This window comes from Megalops cyprinoides, chromosome 2 (assembly GCF_013368585.1).
Source record: "Megalops cyprinoides isolate fMegCyp1 chromosome 2, fMegCyp1.pri, whole genome shotgun sequence".
NCBI classification, from domain to species: Eukaryota; Metazoa; Chordata; class Actinopteri; order Elopiformes; family Megalopidae; genus Megalops; species Megalops cyprinoides.
In genome coordinates this window covers 23,226,921-23,249,301 of record NC_050584.1, presented here as the reverse complement: position 1 = coordinate 23,249,301, position 22,381 = coordinate 23,226,921, and the positions used below count along the sequence as shown (strand labels likewise).

Sequence of the window (22,381 nt, the reverse complement as noted above, 5' to 3'; positions counted from 1 at the left end):
ATTGTCTCCTTCAATAGGAAGACTCTTTTGACAGTGTAGCAATTGTCTTCAGTTGTTAACATTAACACTTTATGTTTCTTGTCTTCTGTTTTATAATAGGCTATTCATAATGTTGTGTTTATACTGAATATGGCCAGTACTAAAATTCATCATTTTTCTTTTGTTGTTAACGGTTGCAAAGTGTTTCCACATAAGACAGTGGACATGTAGAAGCTTGCTGCTGTTGGAGTCTGGGAACATTGGTTTTAGACCCTAAGGGTGATAAGATAATAATTAAGTAGAATGGCATCTGTGGGAGTTAGACTAAACATGCAAATAATACTCCAACCCCTGAGAATGAGAGTTCCAAGCAGTTAAGTTTGGTTTTTGTTCTAAGAGGACAGCTAGGCCAAAATTCCATTGAACTCAGTCCTTGAGAGTGGAAAAATGCTTCAGATCAAGCTTTGGCAATGTTATTTTGGTGATTCCACAGTGGTGGAGTGGAGATAACAAGGCACAAGTGCTTAAAATCTTCAAGTATATGTATGTTTAAATATATGGATCAGTTCAGAATGCCATTTAAACTGTCACTCATACAAAATACAGGGACATTCCATTCCGATGTTTATTAATCATCAAACATAAAAGAAGAATGTAGATACACAGGTCAAAACCAGACCTTGCCTCTGAAACCAACATTGAAATAAAAACATGGAAAGTTCAGATTTAAAAAAATAAAACTACATTTACAGAAACGAGGCATACATTTACAAGTTTCAGAATTTAAATGTAAAATGGCATTTTACCTATTTGAACTTCATCAACTACTGGTAAATGGAAAACTTATTTTTCATGGAAAAACTTTTCAAGCAGTCTGAATTTATCTTTCCATATGGAGAACAGTGCTTGTAGCTGACATCAGAGAACTAATGGTGGAACAGTGGATTGGTGAATTGGTGGAGTGGTGCAGTGGGGATGATATACAACAATGCTCCTTAACTACAACTGGAAGACAGGAACATGAATAAGTCTGTAATAAAGCTTGTGATTTCATTTCTCTTTAATGCAAAAATGCAATTACTGTAAATGAACATGAAATGTCATAGAAAACATAAATCATTCAGGAATAATGAAATTCCAATGAACATAAAAAAACATGCATATCCTCCACATCTTTATTTCAAAAATTAACATTTTATCACTACAGACTTAGACACAAAAATTAACATTTTATCACTACAGACAGCATAAACACTTCAGAGAAATAATGATTCCCCACAGAAACAATCTTTATGATTTAACATTATGCCACCACATCATATCTCATTTAAATCAAATACCATTCTGTTTAAAGTACTGTCAATGTTCTTTACTTTTCAGCATTTCCTTTTATATTATAAAATGCCTTATTTTTATTTCCCTTGCACCTGTCCAGAGAAACAAAAGAAAATAAAGAAAATAACAGCTACAACAGCAACAACAATAAAAACAATACCACTACTAATTTCCCACATCTTTAAACTGGTCATATTACAAAGACTGAATAGCCCACATCTTTAAACTGGTTGGATTTCAAAATAATTATTATGAAATACCAATGAAAAATCAATTCACATTCTGGAGAAAAGTAGTTGAAGTATCTGAATTTCCAAATTTATTGGTGATACCTCTGAGAAGAAAGTACTATGAGACTCAGTTAAGGCGTCATTCAACTTTAACATGCTGCTTTTCAAATATATCATATTTGAAGTATCACAACCTATTTGTCTTTAAATGCAAATAAGGAGGTGTTACCATTTTTATGACGTTTTCTGACAGGTAAAGATTCAGTGCAGTAAGATAAACCTCAACAACATCACTGTCTGCATCAATCTAATTAAGCTAAAAAAAAAATGAAATATCAAGGCAAGTAAAACTAATCTTGAGTAGTGTGGATTAATTTATGTACAGTCTTTCCAGATTGTGCCTGCCTTCTCTTCTGAGATCCAGAGATGCCAGAAGCTGAATAACCGCAGCATCAGACCTGCAACCTCACTCACAGTGCCCTGTGATTCAAACACTGCGAAATCCCTTGAGTTACTCCCACCTGAGGTCTTGCACCGCCTTGCCCATTGCCCACATACGATTGTGCATTGTGTCTGGGAGCCACCTGGACATCAATACTTATCTCCAATATCTGACCAGTATCAGCTCCCTGGCTGGTGAAATTTTCTGATTCAGACAGTTGGCTCTCCATCAAATGACCATCAAATTCTGCTGGGGTAACAGCTAACTTCACTTTCCTTGCTGAGCTCCTTGTTCTTTAATCATGCCAGGTCACCCTACCTAACCTCACTGCTGTGCACACTTTGTTTTAGGACTTTTGAGACTTATCTTACGTTTCGATTTGGTACGACCCTTTGCGGTATTATCCAATGCTTGAGGTGGATCCTCCTCTTTGAACTGTGGTCCAGGCATTTCACTGGTGGATGATGTCCCTTGAGTTTGCCCTAGTGATTCTTCCTCTGCTGCCTGGTGAGAACCAACTAGACTCTCTACTGTATCATTCTGTGATGCAGAGTCTGACATCACTTCTTCCAGTAACAGGGAGGGGACAACCTCTGTGGTATCATCCAAAGTTTGCGCTTGAATAGTAGCTTGATCTTCCTCTTTGACCTGTGATTCAGGCATTTCACCAGTGGATGATGTCCCCGGAGTTTCCTCTGGTGGATCTTCCTCTGCTACCTGGAGGGAACCAGTTATAATCTCTACTGTATCATTCTGTGATGCAGACTCTGACATCACTTCCTCTGATGTTTTTTCAGCAACAGTATCCTCTGACTCTTGATGTTGTGTATACGACAGTTCAGCATCTTGCGAAGTTACTGTAGTTAACAATGACTCTTCCTCAGTACCAGTGTCAATCTCCAGTTGCTCAGTATCCTGAGTAGCAGTCAGTTCAGTCATTTCTGAGGTGGCATGAATTAATTGGGTCACATCTTCCTCCATTGTTTGATGAGAAGTCCCCGCTACATCAATTTCCTGTGATCCAGGCTCTGCTATATCCTCCCCTGATACCTGACCAGCATTGGCTTGACTTTCCACTAATTCTTCATTCTGTTGACCACTCAATTCTTCGTCTTCTGACTCTGCCTGTGTTAACACAGTTGTATATTCTTCTTCCACGTCATGATAAGAACTGGCTGCTGTCTCCAATACCTCTTCATTTGTTGACCCTTCAACCTGTATCTGCCCAGAAACAGCTTCACTCTCCTCTATCTCTTGGTATTCTGATCCAGACAAATCACCCCCTTGCAGTCTCATTTCAGTCAACTCTGACATATTCTCCACCATTGATGGACTAGTAATAACATGATTCTTCTCTATCACCATGATCGGTAAACCAGACAATTCACCCTCTTGTACAGTTTCTTGGTTTAACTCGAATGCACCATCTTCCAGTAACAGGGAGGGAACAACCTCAGGGTCCACTATTTCAACATTCTGTAATTCAGACCTTGCCATATCTTCCTCCGTTGTTTGGTCAGGAATGAGTTGACTCTCTGCAAGCTTGTTATCCTCTGATCCAGACATTTCTCCCTCCTCTGTCATCCCTTCTGTTACCCCTGATGTATCTTCTGCCTCGACTTGATCAGAGCTAATTTCCATTTCCACAATTTCCTCATTCAGATCTCCAGAGAATTCTCCTGCATCTACACCTTCTTCAGTTAACTCTGAGAAGTGCACTTCCTCATCCTGACAGAAACGAACTGCTGTTTCCACAGTTTCCTCATTCAGAGATCCAGAGAATTCTCCTACCTCTACAGTTCCTTCAGTTAACTCTGAGATGTGTACTTCCTCAACCTGGTATGAAGTGACTGCTGTTTCTACAGTTTCCTCAGAACATTCTTCTGCTTCTACAGTGCATTTCATTAATGCATCTTCTAAGGAAATTTCTTCCTTGTCCTGGCAAGCCTCAGCTTCCATCTGTGCTTGCTCTTCATTCAGAGACCCAGAGCATTCCTGCATCTCTAAAGTTAACTCTGCATCAGTTAACTCTGTGTTTTCTTCTTTCACCTGATTAGACCTAATTTCCAGAATTTCCTCATTCAGATATCCAGAGCATTCTTCTGCCTCTACAGTGCCTTCAGGAAAATCTGACATATCTTCCTCTTTGCCTTGGTAAGTCTCAGCTTCTATCTGTGCTTGTTCCTCATTCAGAGATCCTGACAATTCTCCCACCTCTGAAGTTTCGACAGTTAACTCTGATGTATTTTCTCCTTCACCATGACAAGCACTAACTGCCATTTCCACAATTTCCTCATTCAGAGATCCAGAGCATTCTTCTGCCTCTACAGTACCTTCAGGTAAGTCTGATGTATCTTCTTCCTGGCCTTGGTAAGCTTCAGCTGCAGTCTCCCCTTGCCCATCATTCAGAGAAACAGACAATTCTCCTACCTCTAAAATTTCATCAGTTAACTGTGAGGAATGCTCTTCCTCAACCTGGCAAGACCTGACTGCCATTTCCACAATCTCCTCATTCAGAGATTCAGACAATTCAGTTTCCTCTAACTTTCCTTGCCTAAACCCAGATGTATCCGCCCCTACAACTGAGTAAGACTTGATCAATCCCTCTGTGTCCTCATTCGACATTTCTCCCTCTGCTAGTATCTCCTCAGTCAAGCTGGAGGTTTGCTCTTCCTGAACCTGAACAGAACTAACTGTCATTTCCACCATCTCTTCCAGTGATTCAGCTAATTCTCCTTCTGAAGTTACCTGAAGTGACTCAGATGTATCATTATCCATCATTTCTTTATTCAGAGACACAGAAGTATCTTGAGTTAATCTGAGTGTATCTTCCTCTAATACCTGGCTGGAAACAACATGGCAGTCAACAAGCTGGTCATACAATTCAGCAGACAATTCACCCTCCTGGAAAGCATCTAGAGGTGATTCTTTCTGCACAATACAGTTAGGATCGATTTGACTCCCCTCAGTTTCTTTTGATTCACCACCTAATGTGTCTTCCTTGTGTAATTCTTCAGCAACAGCTGGACTTTCTACAAGCTCTTCTGTCTGTGATCCTGATAATTCTACTTGTTTTAAAGTTTGTTGAAGTAATCCAGATGAATCTTCCTCCAATATTTGTCCAGAACCAACACATGTGTCTAACAGCACTGTTCTCTCTGGACCAGAGACCAAAGAATCAGACTCTAAAATGTGGCTCGGGTCTTTGTCAATTGCAGCTGCCCCCTCTTGCACCATTCGAGGCTGATCCAAACTCTTATTTCTTTCTACCAGCACAACATTCTCGCACATGTTTAAGGTACCCTGCTGAACTCCAAACAAGCTACTATCCACAGCAGGACCTGCCACCACTCTCCCCTCCTTCATCACCACTGAGTGAGGGATGTCTTTCACCTCATGCGTACTCCTCTGTAAAGCATCTGGATGTAACCCTACTGTACTCTCACTCTGTTCCTGTCCATTTATGATGTACCTCTTCAAAATGAACACATCATCTGAGCTGTCCATCTGCAAAGGCCCTGGACTTAATGCCACTGGACTTCCCTGCAATGTCTGACCACCAGCAACCTGACTTCCCGAGGGTGTTACAATCGTTGAACTATACAATCCATCCTTTTGTGAAGTTCCTTGAATTAACCCTGATGTATGTTCCTGCAGAACCTGACCTGCACCCCCTTGCCTGTCCACTAGTAGAATGTTCTGAGACCCAGAGATGGGTCCCCTCTGCAGGGTACCTTGTTGGATCCATGTTGGGCTTCCTGGCAGCACCTGCCCTGCACCCACCTGTCCCTCCACTAGCATGATGTTCTGTGATCCAGACAGACTTCCCAATCGGACAAGGCCTGCCCCATCTCTCACCACCTGCCTTGGACCCACATTTCTCTCCACCAATACAACATTTTCACCCCTGTTTAACGTACCCTGCTGCACCCCAAACACACCACTTTGGGTAGCAGGACCCCCCACCACTCTTCTTTCCTGGACAACCACATTCCCTTGTCCTGGAGCATCACTCAGCACATACATACTCTGCACCTGAGGCTCAACAACATATCGAGTGGCTTGTAAAACCGGAGCAGCGGTGTAATACACAGGCTGTTGAATAATGTATGCTCGGTTTGGAACCACCACATTCTCACAGATTTTCATACTGGGAAGGGTAGCGTAGTGGCTTGTCTTGGCAATTTTTTCAACAGGGCTTGTTGGGGTTGAGCTGGTCACATTATGCAATGTGGTGGTTTGAGTCAGCACTCCCTCACTTTTGATCTCAGCCTGGTTTGACGCAACCTTGTACTCAACTTTGGGCTTCGGCAGAGGGACAGAAACTTCGGGTTCAGTTTCAGAACGCTTGCAGATAGAAGCAAGGGTTTTGAACTTGGGGCCCAAATCATTGAGGAATTCCAGGTCATTGTCCGTGCCAAGGAGACTGCAGCAACCTACTGACCCTGAAGGGGAACCTTCTCCTTCGTAATCAAACACCAGCAAACTGTCCTTGGTATGCCTTGCAGTACATCTTGCCTTCTGCAATAAGGGAAAAAAGAACCACCATTCATTATCTGTAATTTTAAACATTTAGACACATTCTGCAGGGTAATGCTGCTTTTAACATTAATCAATATGTTTAGTATTTGGTCAGAAATGACATGAAAATGGTTATTCAGATAACCAATAAAAATGACATTCTTCTGATGAATTAGTCAAGTGAAAGGATCGAGTTGGAAAATTGTATGGTTTAAGGAAAGCTGTTATGTTTGAATTTTTTGTAATACTACTGTCATAGTTGGAAATTGTATTCAATATTTAATACGCTGTACTTGCACTTTGCATTTGTACCAATACATGCTCTACAAGTCTCACTGCACAAGGATATCTTCCATTTTAATAAATAATAGAAACAAATTCCATCAACAATACCTGTTTCCATTAGCATTCATTTATGTGACTAGAAAATTAATATTGCAGTGTTACAAAAGCATGTGATTTTCCAGTTGTAATTTGGCATAATGTGCATACAAATAAAAATAAAAAAGTTTTAAAAAATTAAAATGATAGACATTAGTTTACAAATGATAGACATTAGTCTGTGGACAGCTCAGAAACATATAAAATAATTTGAATAAAAGTGCAAAAAGGCTTTTAGAAACAGCTACAATTCACACAAAACCTACCCAGCACATTTGAAGCTCTACTTTTTCCTCGACAAAGCAACTTTAGTGTACTAAATGCTAAGTGCTAAAATATTTTGGTGTCTGTTTCACAGGACTAGAGGTAATAGCTTCTAGTACTCAAAGATAAAATGAGTGACGACATTCTCATGGAAATATATCTTTAACATAATCCAGCATAATCTATAGCATAATCCACCTCTAAATGGGGGCCAAGGAAAAATTTGAGTCACTTACCTGTGAGTAATACTCCTCTAAGTATGCGTCTGGGAGTGCTATTCCCCCATATGGACCTCCATCGTCCTCTATAAACTCTGAGTAAAAGGCGCTTTTATATTCGTCTCTTCGGAGACTTCCATATGCCTCTCTCTGGAGACTTCCATACGCCTCTCTCTGCAGCCCATGATTGGCCTCCTCCAGCCTGCTGTCAAGGGTCTCGTAGAATGCGCCGCCCAGGGTGCTTTCTTTCAATGGCACTGAGGAAACCAAGGGTATGTTTGCTGCCGCTACTGTTGCTCCTTTATTTGACATTATCAACGGGGAGCTCAGAAGTGGGACTTCCTTTGAAAACAAACAACAACAAAAAAATTTACTTTTCTTTCAGAAATAATATTGGTTGAGTTTTTGTTTTGTAGCACAGGTTAGTGATAAAGAATAACCATTGTATTGATTCAATCAATCAATCAATAAATAAATAAATAAATAAATGTATACTTCTATAGCCTTATAGTCCAGATTGGTACAGCTACAAAGGATTAGAAAAGCAACACAATTTTCAAAAATCAATTATTATTCTTAGTAATCATAGAAAAAAGGACACAACATTACTTTACAGGTTAGGTCAGATTACAGTTTGTCATATGAATTTCCTTTTTACCTTATCTTCTCCCTTTCCTTCTGTGTGATATGGAATCAGATATTCTTTAGCATCAAAAGGCAAGTCAGCAAAACCATCTCCTATCCCTCCAGCTGCAGCACTGCTACACTTGCAGAACATCAGCAAGAGGGGAACCACTGTGGGAACAGTGCGGAAGATCACTCAGCTGCTGTTTGCCTCATTTCCTCAGTACCTAAAATTCATCTCATTCTGCCCTTTAGCAATTACAGTGTGGCACTGTTACATCTATCATCGGCTAGTGAGATCATTTAGAAACTGATGATTACATTACAATACTGGCATTTAGCAGACACTCTTATCCAGAGCAATTTACACGGGTTACGATTTTTTCATGCTGCCCATTTATGCAGCTGGATATTTACTGAGGCAATTGTGGGTTAAGTACCTTGCCTATGGGTACAACAGCAGTGGCCCAGCAGGGAATCGAACTGGAAACCTTTTGGTTATGAGCCCTGCCCCTTACAACTACAGCTCACTGCTGCCTGATGACATATGTACACGAATGTATATGTCGATGTATGTACGTACGTGTATATTTTACTGGTAACCCCTCTCTCTTTTATTTTGTTTTTATCTCTTTGTACTGTTCCAAGTCAATTTGTATATAGCTAACATGTTATATCTATAGAATTGTCTTTTTACAGTATGCATTTTTTTCTCTACAGCTTGTTAAAACAATAAAAAAGTTCACAAGAAAGAACCTTGTGATGCATTCTCATTGGCATTTACATAGCAAACTGTGCAGGGGGCTGGGAGGTATTATGTCATATTCTGTATCCCATGAGCACACTTACAAATGAAACATCAGTTCTTAGGGGAGTCCTAATTTGTTCTCTCCTTTTCTAAACCAATTATGTCACATAAAAAGAGCGCTATTAGAAGTTCTAGTCTTGTGATTTAGGTTGCACATGGTGGTGTCTGAGGGCTGTATTGTCTGAGTCACACTTACATAACAGCATCATGAACCCCAGGGCGAGTAAGCCAATCCCAAGCCCTCCGAACTCTGCGGAGGGTTCCTGTTGCAGTCGGAGGACACATGGTCCGTCCTCCACACAGGTGCAGGCCTCCAGCTGAAGAACCTGTTGGTCCGGACAGGCCACGCCCTGTTTGTCTTTAATCTCAAGCGTGACTTCAAAGGAGCCAGGCCACAAGGGCTCCCGGGCCCTCAGGATCGCTGTGGTGTCTGAGAAAAAGAAAAATTCGTCACCTGAGAAAAATCATTTAAAACCACATTCACAGTAATGCTGTTATGTCTACTGAAGCTTAACGTTGGCTATCTCTGTCAACTTCCATGACTCATGAGCCACGATTAATATAGTTGCACTGATTTTCCTTGTTCTAAATGGTGTGCTATTTACTCACTAAACAAACAATGGGAAATAGCAGGGTGTTAGGAATGCAATTCTCTCACAGCTGTGAATTTGATTTAGGTGTATTTTATGGAACTACAGTACCAGTCAGCTGCCAGGTATTGCCAAATTTAAGAATGGGCCATTATTGGAGAAAGACATTGACCTGACAGATATTGGCATTTGAGTTTTTGACAAAAATGATAATCCTCCTGTATTTGAAAAGACCACTGGAGCAGTCAACGAATCAAGTGAAAAAGGCAGGTTTTCATACTTTTTTGATAATGTATTGTATTGTGTAATTTGGATCTTTAAAAAAACACAAAAATTGCAGTCAAAACATTTGAATCAAAATGGCTACTCATAGAGGGGTTTTTCTTTATTTTTACTATTTTCCACATTTTACAATAATAGCAAAGACATCAAAATTATGAAATAACATAAAATAGAATTATGCAGTGACCAAAAATGTGTTAAAGAAATCAAAGCTCTCTCATATTCTTCAAAGCAGCCAAAAAAAAAATTTAATTAAAATTTTTGTTTTGGAAAGAAATTCATACATAGGCATCAACTTCATGGTTTATATTTGAAACCGATTTCAAGCATTTCTTTAAGATAATCAGAAAGATGCATTCAATGAACTGGGAAATTGTAAAAATAAAGAAAAACCCTTCTATGAGTAGGTGTGTCCAAACATTTGACTGGTACCGTATATGGAAGGGATATTTTGCTTTTGGATAGTTCTTCTTTACCATTTAGATGTTCCAATTCCCAGTCTCCTTTTGTACCCTCTTGTACTATTAGGAATTCAAAAGGGGCACCATTAGGATGAACATCTTCATCTACAGCTGTGACGTGCACTTCTTTGACATCAGTGCAAATAGACTGGTGGGTGCTAGTCAGCTGAGGACAGTGATCATTGGAGTCTTCTATCTGAAGAGCAATGGTTCCAGTGGCAGTTTTGGAGGGCATGTCTATAAAACAAAATGCATGTTATTATGATTATTGTTTTGCTTAACAGATGCTCTTATCCAGAGTGTCCTACATCGATGACAATATTTACATGTTTACATCTATTCATGCAGCTGGGTATTTACTTTAGGCGGCAGTGTGGCATAGCGAGTAAGAAGCAAGAGTTGTAGCCAACAGGTTGCCAGTTTGATTCCCTGCTGGAGCACTGTTGTTGTACCCTTGGGCAAAGTACTTAACCCACAAGTGCCTCAGTGAATATCCAACTTTATAAATGTGTTACAAAATTGTAATCTTTTAAGTCGCTCTGGATAAGAGCGTCTGGTACAATGCCAATAATGTAATATAATGTAATTCAGGTAAAGTATTTCACCCAATGGCACAATAATAATGTGACACCTCTATATAATGTGTGTGAAAGAGGTTGGTACCTGCCCCAGTGAGATCTGAACTCCTGTTCTCATTGCACATCTAAATTCTAATGGCCAGTGTCGTTATCAGTTAAGCAAAAGGCAATTTGCTCCAGGTCCATTGGCAACAATGCTAACTAAACAAATCTCAGGGAGTGACATCGTCACTGAAACCATTGTGCTCCCTGTTACCCTACTGGCTTTACGCAGGACTCACACAAGCTACTAATTTCAGCTCAGCTACATATGAACTGAACCTTTTGGTCACAAGCTCTGCTTCCTACTACAACACAACAGTGCTACTCCTAAATACTTATTTATCCATTCAATAATAGTAAACCGTATATTGAGGTGAAAGTGCTATTGACATTAACTTTGACTTGGTCTGGCTAAGTTTGGTCTGGAAATAGTATTGATGGGAGCAAATAAAATCAGAGCTATTGAAGTAAATGACTGGAAGGATTTATACTGTTGTGCCGGTTTTGAAACTTGCCTTGGGTCATGCAAAGAATTTTAGCATAGTATGTTCCGTTAACCAAGTGCTTGGACTCTCTGTCTGGCATTTTGTTAAGCTTGATTTCAGCCGTTTTTCCATCAATGGATATCCAGTTGTCAGGATCAAATCCCTTAGCATACCTAGATTGAAACATACTAGCATTATTAGGGGACTGTGTGCAGAAACACAAACACATGATGGTATGAACAAAGGAACAAAGCTGCAAACCATCGATACTCCTTCAGCGTATATGTTGGAAATGTTTATAAGTAGTCAGCTAGTGAAAAGAAAGTGATTCAAGTGACAAATTCAGCCACTATGCTTGCTAAATACATATTTCTCAGTTATAATTGGCTGTTAATTAAATGATTTCCAATTAAATGTTATTAAATTAGACTATAAATATCTTACCTCTTTTTAAAAGTGGTCATTTTTAGTTGAAATTACTTGAATTAAGTCTCATACAAATTCATTTTTTTCCAACCAACAACACTGCATAATTCATACTCTATTGATATGATATTTGCTATTTATTCCCAGTGGCGGGACTGGTAGGAGAAACGGTACGGTGAAGATTAAATACATTCCTCCTATTACTATTATTATTATTAATCGTAATAGTATATAGAGCAGCAAAAAATTCTTTTTTTAAAAAGGTGCAAATTCTCAGCTACTTCTGAAAGTAGCAAACACTTCCCCCTAATGGAGCCGCCAGTCAGATTGCACCATTAGCAGCTATGCTGTCAGCTGTAGTACTGACAGCAGTGAAGCCAGTGTTATTCATAAAGGTAACAGTGACAATGGTTTGAAAAGCGAGAGGGTTAGGGATGGCCTCTGGATATTATGTGAATCGTGTTCCCAGGTAAAAGTGTTATTAAATGGGTATGAGATGTAAATTTAAATATGGCATATGGTAGAAACATTTGTTTCTCCTGGGGGTGGGATGGGGAGGTAGAGGAGATTGCCGATCTGATTGCTGTTGGGCTTTGTACTGAACTTACGCAAGTACTACATTGTTTCAATTTATGCACAGTGTTTTTATCTTAAGTTCATTGACCACTGAACTCATTCATATCTCTAAAACTGAAATGAACTTTAAATACGTTGGGGTACTGTTAGATATGATTTTTTTGTCTAAAAAAAAGCTTGACAGTTTTCAAACTGTTTTTCAAACACAGTGGCAGTCAGTTGTTACAGAAGTTGCCTACACTGAGCCTTTTTTGGCTGTATAAAAATGTTAGTACCTTTTCTGTGCAATAAAAGAACAGGAACGACCCAGAGTTGCTATGTGCATCTCTGCTATATCCAGTCCTTTGATTGAAAGGAATATCTGTTTTCGTCTAAAAAATAACTCTGAAATGAACTTGAAATGAACTTTTTATTCATCATAGCAATGTTCTCCTCCTTTCCACCACCCTCTGTAATGCAGCTGTGTCAGTTACAATAATCATAATGACCACAAGTTTGAAATGGCCTTGGTCACCTCATTCATTTTGGAATATTTCTTTTTCTTCAAGAAAATGCACTAACCGGACATTCTCTGCGACCTTCCCTGTGTCTCCGTCGATTGCCGGGTACGTTGCAATGACGCTGGGGACGGTGACCTTCTCCGGGTCCTCCGACAGTGGGACCGGCTTTACCTCCGGGCTGAACATGGGACCATCTGGCAAGTTGTTCACGGTGATCTTAATTGGGTAGCTTTTCCCAGGGGCCTTCCCTGGCTTTTTATCCCCGCCTGTACCAGCAACGACAGCAGTAGTGCCAGAGACCTCAGTTCCAACTGCAACTTCAACCCCAGCTCCGGCCCCTGCTTCAACTCCAGCTCCAACCCCTGCTCCCACTCCGGTTCCGGCTCCGGCTCCGGCTCCAGCTCCGGCTCCGGCTCCGGCTCCGGCTCCAGCTCCGGCTCCAACTCCAACTCCAACTCCAACTCCAGCTCCGGCAGAAACAACGAGTGGGGCCACATTTCCAATGGCCACTCCAAGCTCAAGATCTTTAATCTTCTCATAATCTATTGGCTTGAGGGGGGAGAATAAGGTAAAGGAATGAAGTTAAAACATTTGTATTCTTACATGTGTGGAGAGTACATTAAAATCCCAGTACCAGTCAAAAAATTTGGACAGATCTGATTAAGATAATGGGGAAACATTAATTCTAGACATTTCAATCTAAAGATGTATGCTTAAATGCTTGAAATTTGTTTCATAGGCGAAGAGAAATAGTGAGGCTGATGCCTGTATGAATTTCTTACCAAAAAAAATATTTTTTAAAAATACTTCTTGGCTACTTTGAAGAATCTAAAATAAAGGATAATTTTGATTTGTTTAACACTTTTTGGTCACTACCATTTGTGTTATTTCATAGTTTAGATGTCTTTACTATTAATCTAAAAATGTGAAAAATAGTAAAAATAAAGAAAAACCCTTCTATGAGTAGGTGTGTGCAAACTTTTTACTGGTACTGTATGTTTCATTTTATGCACTATAAAAGAAAAGGTAATATAACATTAGTGTACCTTGTTCAGCATTAAAATGCCCTCGTTGGTCTTTGGGTCTGTCTCGATGCTGAAAAGCCCGTCCTCGTTTCCTGAGACTATCTTAAAATCTGCCAGCCAGTTGTCTGTGTTTTCTACATCGTCATCCAGCGCTTTGATTCTCATGACCACCACGTTGGCTGTATTTTCATCCACGCTGCCTTCATACTGCAGGAGCCAAAGGGAGAGAGAGGAGGACTACATAAGAACGTGTGCATATGCATGGTAAAAAAAAAAGAAGAGGAAGATTAGGAGGAAGAGAAAGAAGAAAAACTGTCTGTAATGAGAAGTGATAAACTCTACTTGTTCTTTCTCTAGCCTTGGAGCGTTGTCGTTGATATCTAAGACGGTGATTTCCACTGTTCCTGTTGCGCTGTTGCCGTTAACCGCACCGTCTAAATCTGTTCCCTTTATTGTCAAGGTGTAGAAAGAATGAGTCTGCAAAAAAGAAATAAAAACGTGGTGGAACGTGGCAATACCTGCATTCATGCAATGCGTTGCTGTTTATTTTTTTTAGGTTTTCTGTGCATTCTGTGTACATTATGTGTGTGTGTGTGTTTGTTTTTAATTTAATGTGAACTTAACTTGATTTAAATGTTTCAATCCCTCAAGTGTCGCATTTGCTTGGCATTAGGGAGACCTTTAAACAACATTGGAAACTTGTATTTAACTTAGTTTACTTCATAAACCAATGTCAAATAAATGCTCATGCACATAAACGTACTTCTCGATCGAGAGTGGGTTCATTGACAAAAATCTTCCCAGTTTTTTCGTCAATGTAGAACATCATTCCTTTGTCTTGGGGTTCCTGTTTCACGATGTGATATGCGATTTTTGAATTGATTGTCCCCGGTTCATCAGCATCAGTGGCAGTCACTTGTAAGACGAAGGTACCTTTAAAATTAGAGAGAATTCAAAATAAATGCATTTACAGTACCAGTCAAAAGTTTGGACAAACCTGATTAAGATGATTAAGATTAAAATGGGAAACATGCATTCAAAGACACTTTGATCTGCTTATGCTTAAATGCTTGAAATTTGTTTCTTAGACAAATATAAAATCGTTGAATCTTGTATATGAATTTCTTTCCAAATATTTTTAATATATTCCAAATATTTTTTGGCTCTTTTTTGAAGAGTCTATACATAAATTACTTTTGATTTGCTTGACACTTTTTACGCTTGTGTTGTTTCATCGTTTTGATATCTTTACTATTATTTTAAAATGTGGGAAATTGAATAAAAATAAAGAAAATTGAAATTGAATAAAAATAAAGAAAAACTCTTCTATGAGTAGGTGTGTCTTTTGACGAGTACTGTATTATATTTTGACTATTTTGATTCATATGTTGACTCCACATTTGTGTTCCAGATTACACAATACAATACATTACCAAAAAAGTATGAAAACCTGCCTTTTTCACTTGATTCGTTGACGGCTCCAATGGTCTTTCCAAATACAGGAGGATTATCATTTTTGTCAAGAACTCGAATGCGCAGGTCAATGTCTGTCTCGGCTAATGACCCATTCTTAAATTTAGCAATACCTGTCAACTGAGGGTAAAATTAACATAAAACATGATTGAATGATTAACATTTTTATTATGAATGGAAAATTTACAGACAAATTTGTCGTTATTGTTATTGTATCCAAAAATCTACTTACATTGTACATAGAGATTTTTTCTCTGTCCAAAATATCAGTAATTCTAACAAAGCCATTTGTTTCATTAACAATAAACAAGTTAAATGGCTCTTTGTCGGCACCACGTCCTGTCAAAGAGTATTCCACTTTGTCAAAGCCATCTTTGTCAGATCGAATCTGGAAAAAAAGATACAGTCAATTATAGTTTATTATTAGTATAATTGCACCTTGTCTGGCCAACTATTGAAACTTGGTCATGCAGTGCTTCTAATATTGTTAGTGCCTCATATATGGCTTTTTACTTGCGTTGTACTCTGTCTCACGTGTAAGTCACTTTGGACAAAAGTGTCTGCCATATGTAAATATATAATATAGTATGTAATTTTAGTGAATAAAAAGCCATTAATGAAAACTGTATCAATACAGACACTTGGCAGACCAACAACAATGATTGGTTTTCTTTACACCAAGGAAGGACCAAGGAATTTTTTTTCCATAAACTGAAATATAGCTCTATAGTTTCATTATTGTAACTCTCTGTTACCCAGCTACACGTTATCTGCCAAGTTTATCTGCAGCTCCTCCATTGTGTTCATGACCAGTAGCCCTCATTCCTGCTAACCACCTGAGTCAGCCTGTCATTTCCTCCCACCCTCCCTCTCAGCTGCTGACGTTGTTGTGAAGTGCCTCTCATTGTCATGACCTGCCTGACGACAGCTGACTTGTCTCTTCACACACACTTATAATAATCATACACCTGTCTAAATTCCCCCTCTCACTTTCTGTCTTCACTTCATTCATTTTGGTATCTTCTCAACAACACTTGCATCCTTATCATGTACCATTTAAACACTTTGTGTTCTATTTAACTGCGGCTTGCGTAATATGATTCATTTTTATTTTATTTCATTGTTAATTTTAGTTGTTAGGTCCCTCAGGGTAAAAACGCCTTTTCGATTGCTGAACACTTACAGGCTTTTATTTCATATTATTATATTAAAAAATTCAAGTAGTTTTATTAAAGGCATAAAGGTTATTTTTGAGTCTGCCTATGATACCTAACACCCTGAGCACAAAGTCCCTGGGTCAAGCCATTGTGCAGTCTTAGTGATGTAACACGTAATGCTGCTCTTTTGTGTCATTTTACACTGGATCTCATCTATGTGTGATAACAGCTAGTTGTCAGAAGAGAAGGCATCTGCCATTCAGTCTAAAACTGTAATTGGGAGCATAGTGGTTAAGGAGCAGGACTTGTAACCGAAAGGTTGCCAGTTCAATCCCCGCTGGGACACTGCTGCTGTACTCTTGGGCAAGGTACTTAACCCACAGTTGCCTCAGTAAATATCCAGCTGTATAAATGGATAACATTGTAAAGAACTGTAACCTATGTAAGTCGCATTGGATAAAAGCGTCTGCCAAATGAATAAATGTAAATGTAAATGCATGCAATTTGACTACAGGCTGAGCCCTATGGTCCAGGGTCGAAACTGGCCGTGACATTTGCCAACAATGACCTGCACAGCGGTGGAACAAATTGTCTTCATTTCGCCAGAGATAAGGGCAGTATGTTCCTGCACTGGAGCACAGATGTGAGATGTGAGATGAGTATAGCATACAGTTGCAGATTCCAACACAGGGTTACATAAAGGGGAAAAAGATATTATGAAATGGAAAGGATTGGTCTGTTATGCTGGCACTCTAAATATTGATTTACACTTGTGTAATTTACAACATGTTCCCACATCTCCCTGACATATCACACCCTCAGGGTGATTGAAGCCTTGAACACACAATGTGATTTTAACTCCAATATTACCTTGTGAAGACTAATGATTATTGTCGAAATTTTGTGCGTGCATGCTGAAGTCATGATTCTGCATAACCATATAGATTTTCTAGTGGGTCAGTTACTTGTGAAGTGCAATAACTTCTCTTGTTACGGCCAAACAGGTTACATCTGCAGTGATTGCATAGAAGGAAGCCATAGTCTCTTTACTGGGTGTGACAGATACAATTGCTTGCAGTGCTCCAAAAGTATAACTGGGAACAACAACAGCAGCAAAAACAAGTCTGAAACACAAGCACAACAGTCACACACAGGCCAAAAGCGATTGGACCAGTACAATTATGGTATTTCCACAGTACATATAATGTGCTGCAGAAAATGGGCTGGAAAAAATGTTTTTATCAGTTGGAGGTGTGAAGGAGGAATGACCATATACTGGCCAATCAGGGCGTGGTCACATTTCAAAGGGTGTTTTCTGTACTGTACTGCAAGGGCTCTCCACCAACAGTGTAAAACAGTGACTGCGCTAGGCTCTGTCATGATCCACCATATCCGCAGTGGCGTAAGTGCAAGAGACAAACTTCCTAATGTGCTGTGCATAAAAAACCAGTGCAACCACCAAATATTTAACATCATGCCACAAACAGGCCAACACCCATCACCTTCCAACACAATGTGGCAACATGCTGGAGCTGTCGATCTTGGTGCTGTTGACAGTTTTGCTGACTTTGCGGACATAAAATTACCACAACTGCTTTGTGTTTATGCACCAACAGGCACCGGTATGTATTCAGTGCTTCAGTTCACGCATCTTTTTCTCCCAGCTGTTTCAGTGAGCAGTTAACAGAAGCCTTTATTTTTCATTTTTGTTTAACTCTCCATCTGTAGTGAGCTTGAAATAAAACACTGCATGGGAGTTTTGATTTATTTTTCAACTCTGTGGTTACGAAAGCGATATGGTAATTGACATTTCAAACTCTTTAATTGCACTGGAATTGGTACATTTGGAAAGACGTGGTCACATGCCTATCTTACTGTAATCCATTTAGTTCATGGCTTTGGAAAAAGGCCAAAAACAGACGCTGAGTAAAGCTTTAGTGGAAGCTGAAATTCAAGTTTATTCTGTTTAGGGGTACAACATGTTCCAGAAAACCTCAGTTTTTTAAGTGCCTCTCACAATAACACAGTAACAATGCAAACATCTGTGTTTTTCTAAAACTCTGTTCAGATCACTGATATTAGAGCTGTTTATCGAAAAGGAATCACTCTTACTTTGGCAATGAACTCCCTCTTTCTGTAGTCCACATTCTCAAACAACTTGGTAGGCGGAAGAATCCATTCTCTTTTTTGCCTTCTTAATTTCACGTGTCTCTTGGCTTCCACTTCAACTTTGAAAATCTAAAAATGAAGAAAAAAAAGCAAAACAAATACAATTCATCTGAAGCAGTGAAAAGAGAGAGAGAACACATCATACAAAAATATGCTTCTTGAACTTGTTTGACTGATTAGGAGGTTCAAATTGAGCACAGTGAATGTTTTAACTGACGACAAGACATATTTGTTGCTGATCTTTTTATAATGCCTACTGCATATCTCATTTGCAAAAGGACAAAAAGGCAGCAAAAGACAAGAGAATGAGCCAGCTATTGAATATTTTGTTTTAATAAAAGGAATGAGACAATGATCATATTTTGTGATTTTGTTACACCTGTGAAATGATCATAAATAGAATCGAGATTTGTATAAATAGGAAACTGTATGTTTGTAGCGTTATTGGTGTGCATGTACATAACACATATACGGTCTGTTTGAAATAATAATTAATTAAGAACAATAATCAAGCTATTTCATCTTACTCTGTAGCCGAGTTATAATTTGGGAATGATTGACAGTGGAACCTGCCATATTCTGGCTCTTGGCTCACTCAAAACAAAATGGCACTCCCAAGCAAACCTCTCTCATGCTACAGAACAGGCCAACTGGAAAAATCCAGAGCTGATGTCACTAGTGTCACTGATGGTGGCTGTGACTGCATGGGTTTGCAATAGATGTGACCCCACAGAGAGCTAAACTGACAACTGATTGGGCAATATGCGGGGGTGGGGGGGGGGGGGGGGGGGGGGGGTGATCTTCATATTGATAAAGGAGCAGAACCTGTAATTGAAAGGTTGCTGGTTTGATTCCCCACTGGATCGCTGCTGCTGTACCCTTGGGCAAGATACTTAGCCCAGCATTGCTTCAGTAAATACCCAGCTGTATAAATGGATAACATGCAAAAACTGTAACTGTAAGTCATTCTGGATAAGTTTGTCTGGTAAATGACAATAATATAATGTAGTGTATGGAACATGGACAGTGGAAATGGATTAAAGATCGAGCAAATGAACAAGATTGACCATAGGTGCTGCTACTCACACTACTCCTCTGAAATACAAAGGGAAACATACTGTGTTGGAGTATTTCCATACTTGATGCCATCCCCTACTGTACTCTAAAGCAATAAATGGCTAGTTGAGGGAAATATTACTTAAGAAGAAGCTAAAGAGAATATCATTCATTAATTCACACTTGATTCTTACTTTGTTATCTATCGCAGCCAGTTTTTATAGCTTTCTTTTCCTCTCTCGTTCTGCTTGTGGGATTGTGAAGTGTATCTGCTTGAACCATATTCATGTTGTGCTTGGCAATTGGTGTTTTAGTATTTAACTATTTAAGAATATTTGCTACACTGATTAAAGACATTTATGGAGAATGTGACAATCCACACAGGACAGGGAAACTTTTTTTAAACTGTTTTGTAATGTCTAGTTGATAATTGCATTTAGTTTATATATTTAAAATAGTATTGAATCAACTGTTAATTAAATGTTGAAGGCCATCATGAGGTGTCTCCCATTTTTACTGGGTGACTATTAGATTTAACTAAATGGTCACTCTAAACTGACTGGGGTAGACACCACAAGGCAGACACTCGGCAATTTCAGGTTATAAATATCAGTGCTGTCAGAAGATTTTCTTGCTGTGCTGACACCACGCTAATAGAAGCAACAGTTCCTTATGTGTTTTCTGAAAGCACCATGTTGTGTACCCTTAAAATGAGCTCAGGTCCACAGGTTCAGCCTCTGTTACCTCAATCACACATTGCAAAAGTATTTACTGTGCTTCTAGTCTGTCAGTTTTGTTCAGTTTTGACCTTCATGTTCTGCAGTGTTCATATTTCTCGAAAGAAAAAAAAAAATCAGTGAGCGGTTCAGTGGTGTGAGAAGGCGTTCCCGCCGCAGATATACTGACAGCAGAAATGCATGAGACGACATGTCGCAAGCTGCGTGCCGCCATGGGCTATTTTCAGCCTTTTTTCTCGGGCCAGTATTTGATGGTACCACACCCTCTTGGTCACACATCAAACTCTTAATAAGTCAATGTAAAAGCTTCTTCTAAATACCACAGCATTTAATTACAGTGCTCATAATAGTGCTATAGTACTTATGTACACCAGTGCATTTGTGTGCTTTTGCTTTCTGCTTTGAGATGAACATACTCAAAGGGGCTATATAAATAAAGAAATTCAGGTTAAGCAAGTATTATTATTGCATTGCGAGAAAAACGTTTACTTCAGATATTAGCAGTGTAATTGCAACCTTTGACTGAGTTTTGGTGGCATTGTTTGATCTCTTTTGCTTGGAATTTGAACCTTAGATTACATGTAAGTCATTACGTGTGCATAGTTTATACTTGTGGGTGACATTTCACAAATAGCTGAATGCTTCTTCACATCAACACATCACATACTAAGGTCCTGGAAACCTAAACACACCTTACATGCACGGTGCACAGATTTATTGCATGCTGAATGGGTCTCCATTTGCCATGTTACTGAAAAAAAGTGTTTTCTGCAACAGACACTTTCTGCAAAGTTTAAAAGACAAAGCACAGCAATAAAGTAAACATCGGCAAAGCACTGGAAATGTCAATACTCACCAGTATCATGAGAAGCAGTAGTAGGCTGAGGGTTGCAAAGTGAACCCGAGCCATTGCAGGTTAGAAAACGCTCATGTATTTTCCCAAGCCTGTTTTATCAATGATTTCTTAATGTGTGAATATGGATTGAAACAGAAAACAGCCTTGTGGTTAAGCCTCTGGTTTGAACAAAAGGTGCTCGGTGCACTTTTTATAGCATACGCCCATGTCTGCAAGGTATGCATGAGGACCCCACACCCCCCTCCTCTCTCTCTCTTTTTAAAGGTGGTTTTTTTTTCTGAAACAAATTACTTGTTTGACAGAAGCTGCATGGCCACTCCCATGAAAACCAGAGAGCTAGAGAATGGATAGTCAAGGTTAAGGGATGACGGTTTCCTTCAGATTCTGCCTGGAACAGAGCCCTTAAGCAGTGTGCCTACATCATTCCAGCATGCCTGGCTGTGCACTTGAGCTAGATAATGGTGAAATGTGAAGAAAATAAAAAGCGCATAACATTTACTTTTTGTCATTTAGCAGACGACTTCCGGAGTGACTTCGGAAGCACCCTTAACTACATGCCGCAGGGGTCAAAACAGTTACATTTTCATAATTAAAAGTAAGATGATAAAGCTGGTTAACAACATTATTTTCACTAAAGAGAAGACAATATGGGAAATGGGCATTATACTGATAGCGTGTGACTATATAAAGACGAAATCCACAATAAAGGTTATTTGGTTATGTAAAACCATGGCTGAACGAACAGCTATGTGTAGCTGTCACATTGGATTTCCCTCCAAATTTAGAGCAGAAATGCAAATGGGTGAATGGCTGTGAAATGTTGCTGGATGCGTCTACTAGACACACATGGTTTTTGCCAGCAGAGCTGTGCCTGAGGCCTGCAGGCGATTCTCAGCGTCATGCGTGCTTGATCACAAGATGCTGGTGACCCGTTAGGGTGGAGCACTGCTGAATCCTGCCCTTCCCTGAGCCCCCTCCCCACCGTGATGGCCTTTCCCAGATAAGCCTCATCCCTGAAAGCTGCTTGCACAGCCTGCCCTGCATGGCCACCCGAGGAGGTCGTGGCCTCGACAGGAATGATGTGCTGGGTCCTGACTCAAGGAGCTTGAAGGAACTGGCAGCTTTCCTGTCATATGAAAGAGTTACGGCTCATGGCTCCTTGGCTC

General features: G+C 39.5%; 1 protein-coding gene across 1 annotated transcript; it reads right to left on the bottom strand.

Moving 5' to 3' along the window:
* Positions 1-2,310: 2,310 nt before the first annotated feature.
* Positions 2,311-21,358, bottom strand: LOC118770537. Its single transcript, XM_036518274.1, has 14 exons — positions 21,216-21,358; positions 18,510-18,635; positions 15,473-15,628; positions 15,222-15,360; positions 14,531-14,700; positions 14,110-14,244; positions 13,789-13,974; positions 12,804-13,291; positions 11,271-11,413; positions 10,151-10,372; positions 8,999-9,232; positions 8,029-8,165; positions 7,389-7,712; positions 2,311-6,507 (listed from the first exon to the last, which is right to left on the bottom strand). The coding sequence occupies exons 1-14, from the start codon at positions 21,267-21,269 to the stop codon at positions 2,311-2,313; spliced, it is 6,711 nt and encodes a 2,236-aa protein (XP_036374167.1). The 5' UTR covers positions 21,270-21,358.
* Between the last annotated feature and the right edge of the window lie 1,023 nt (positions 21,359-22,381).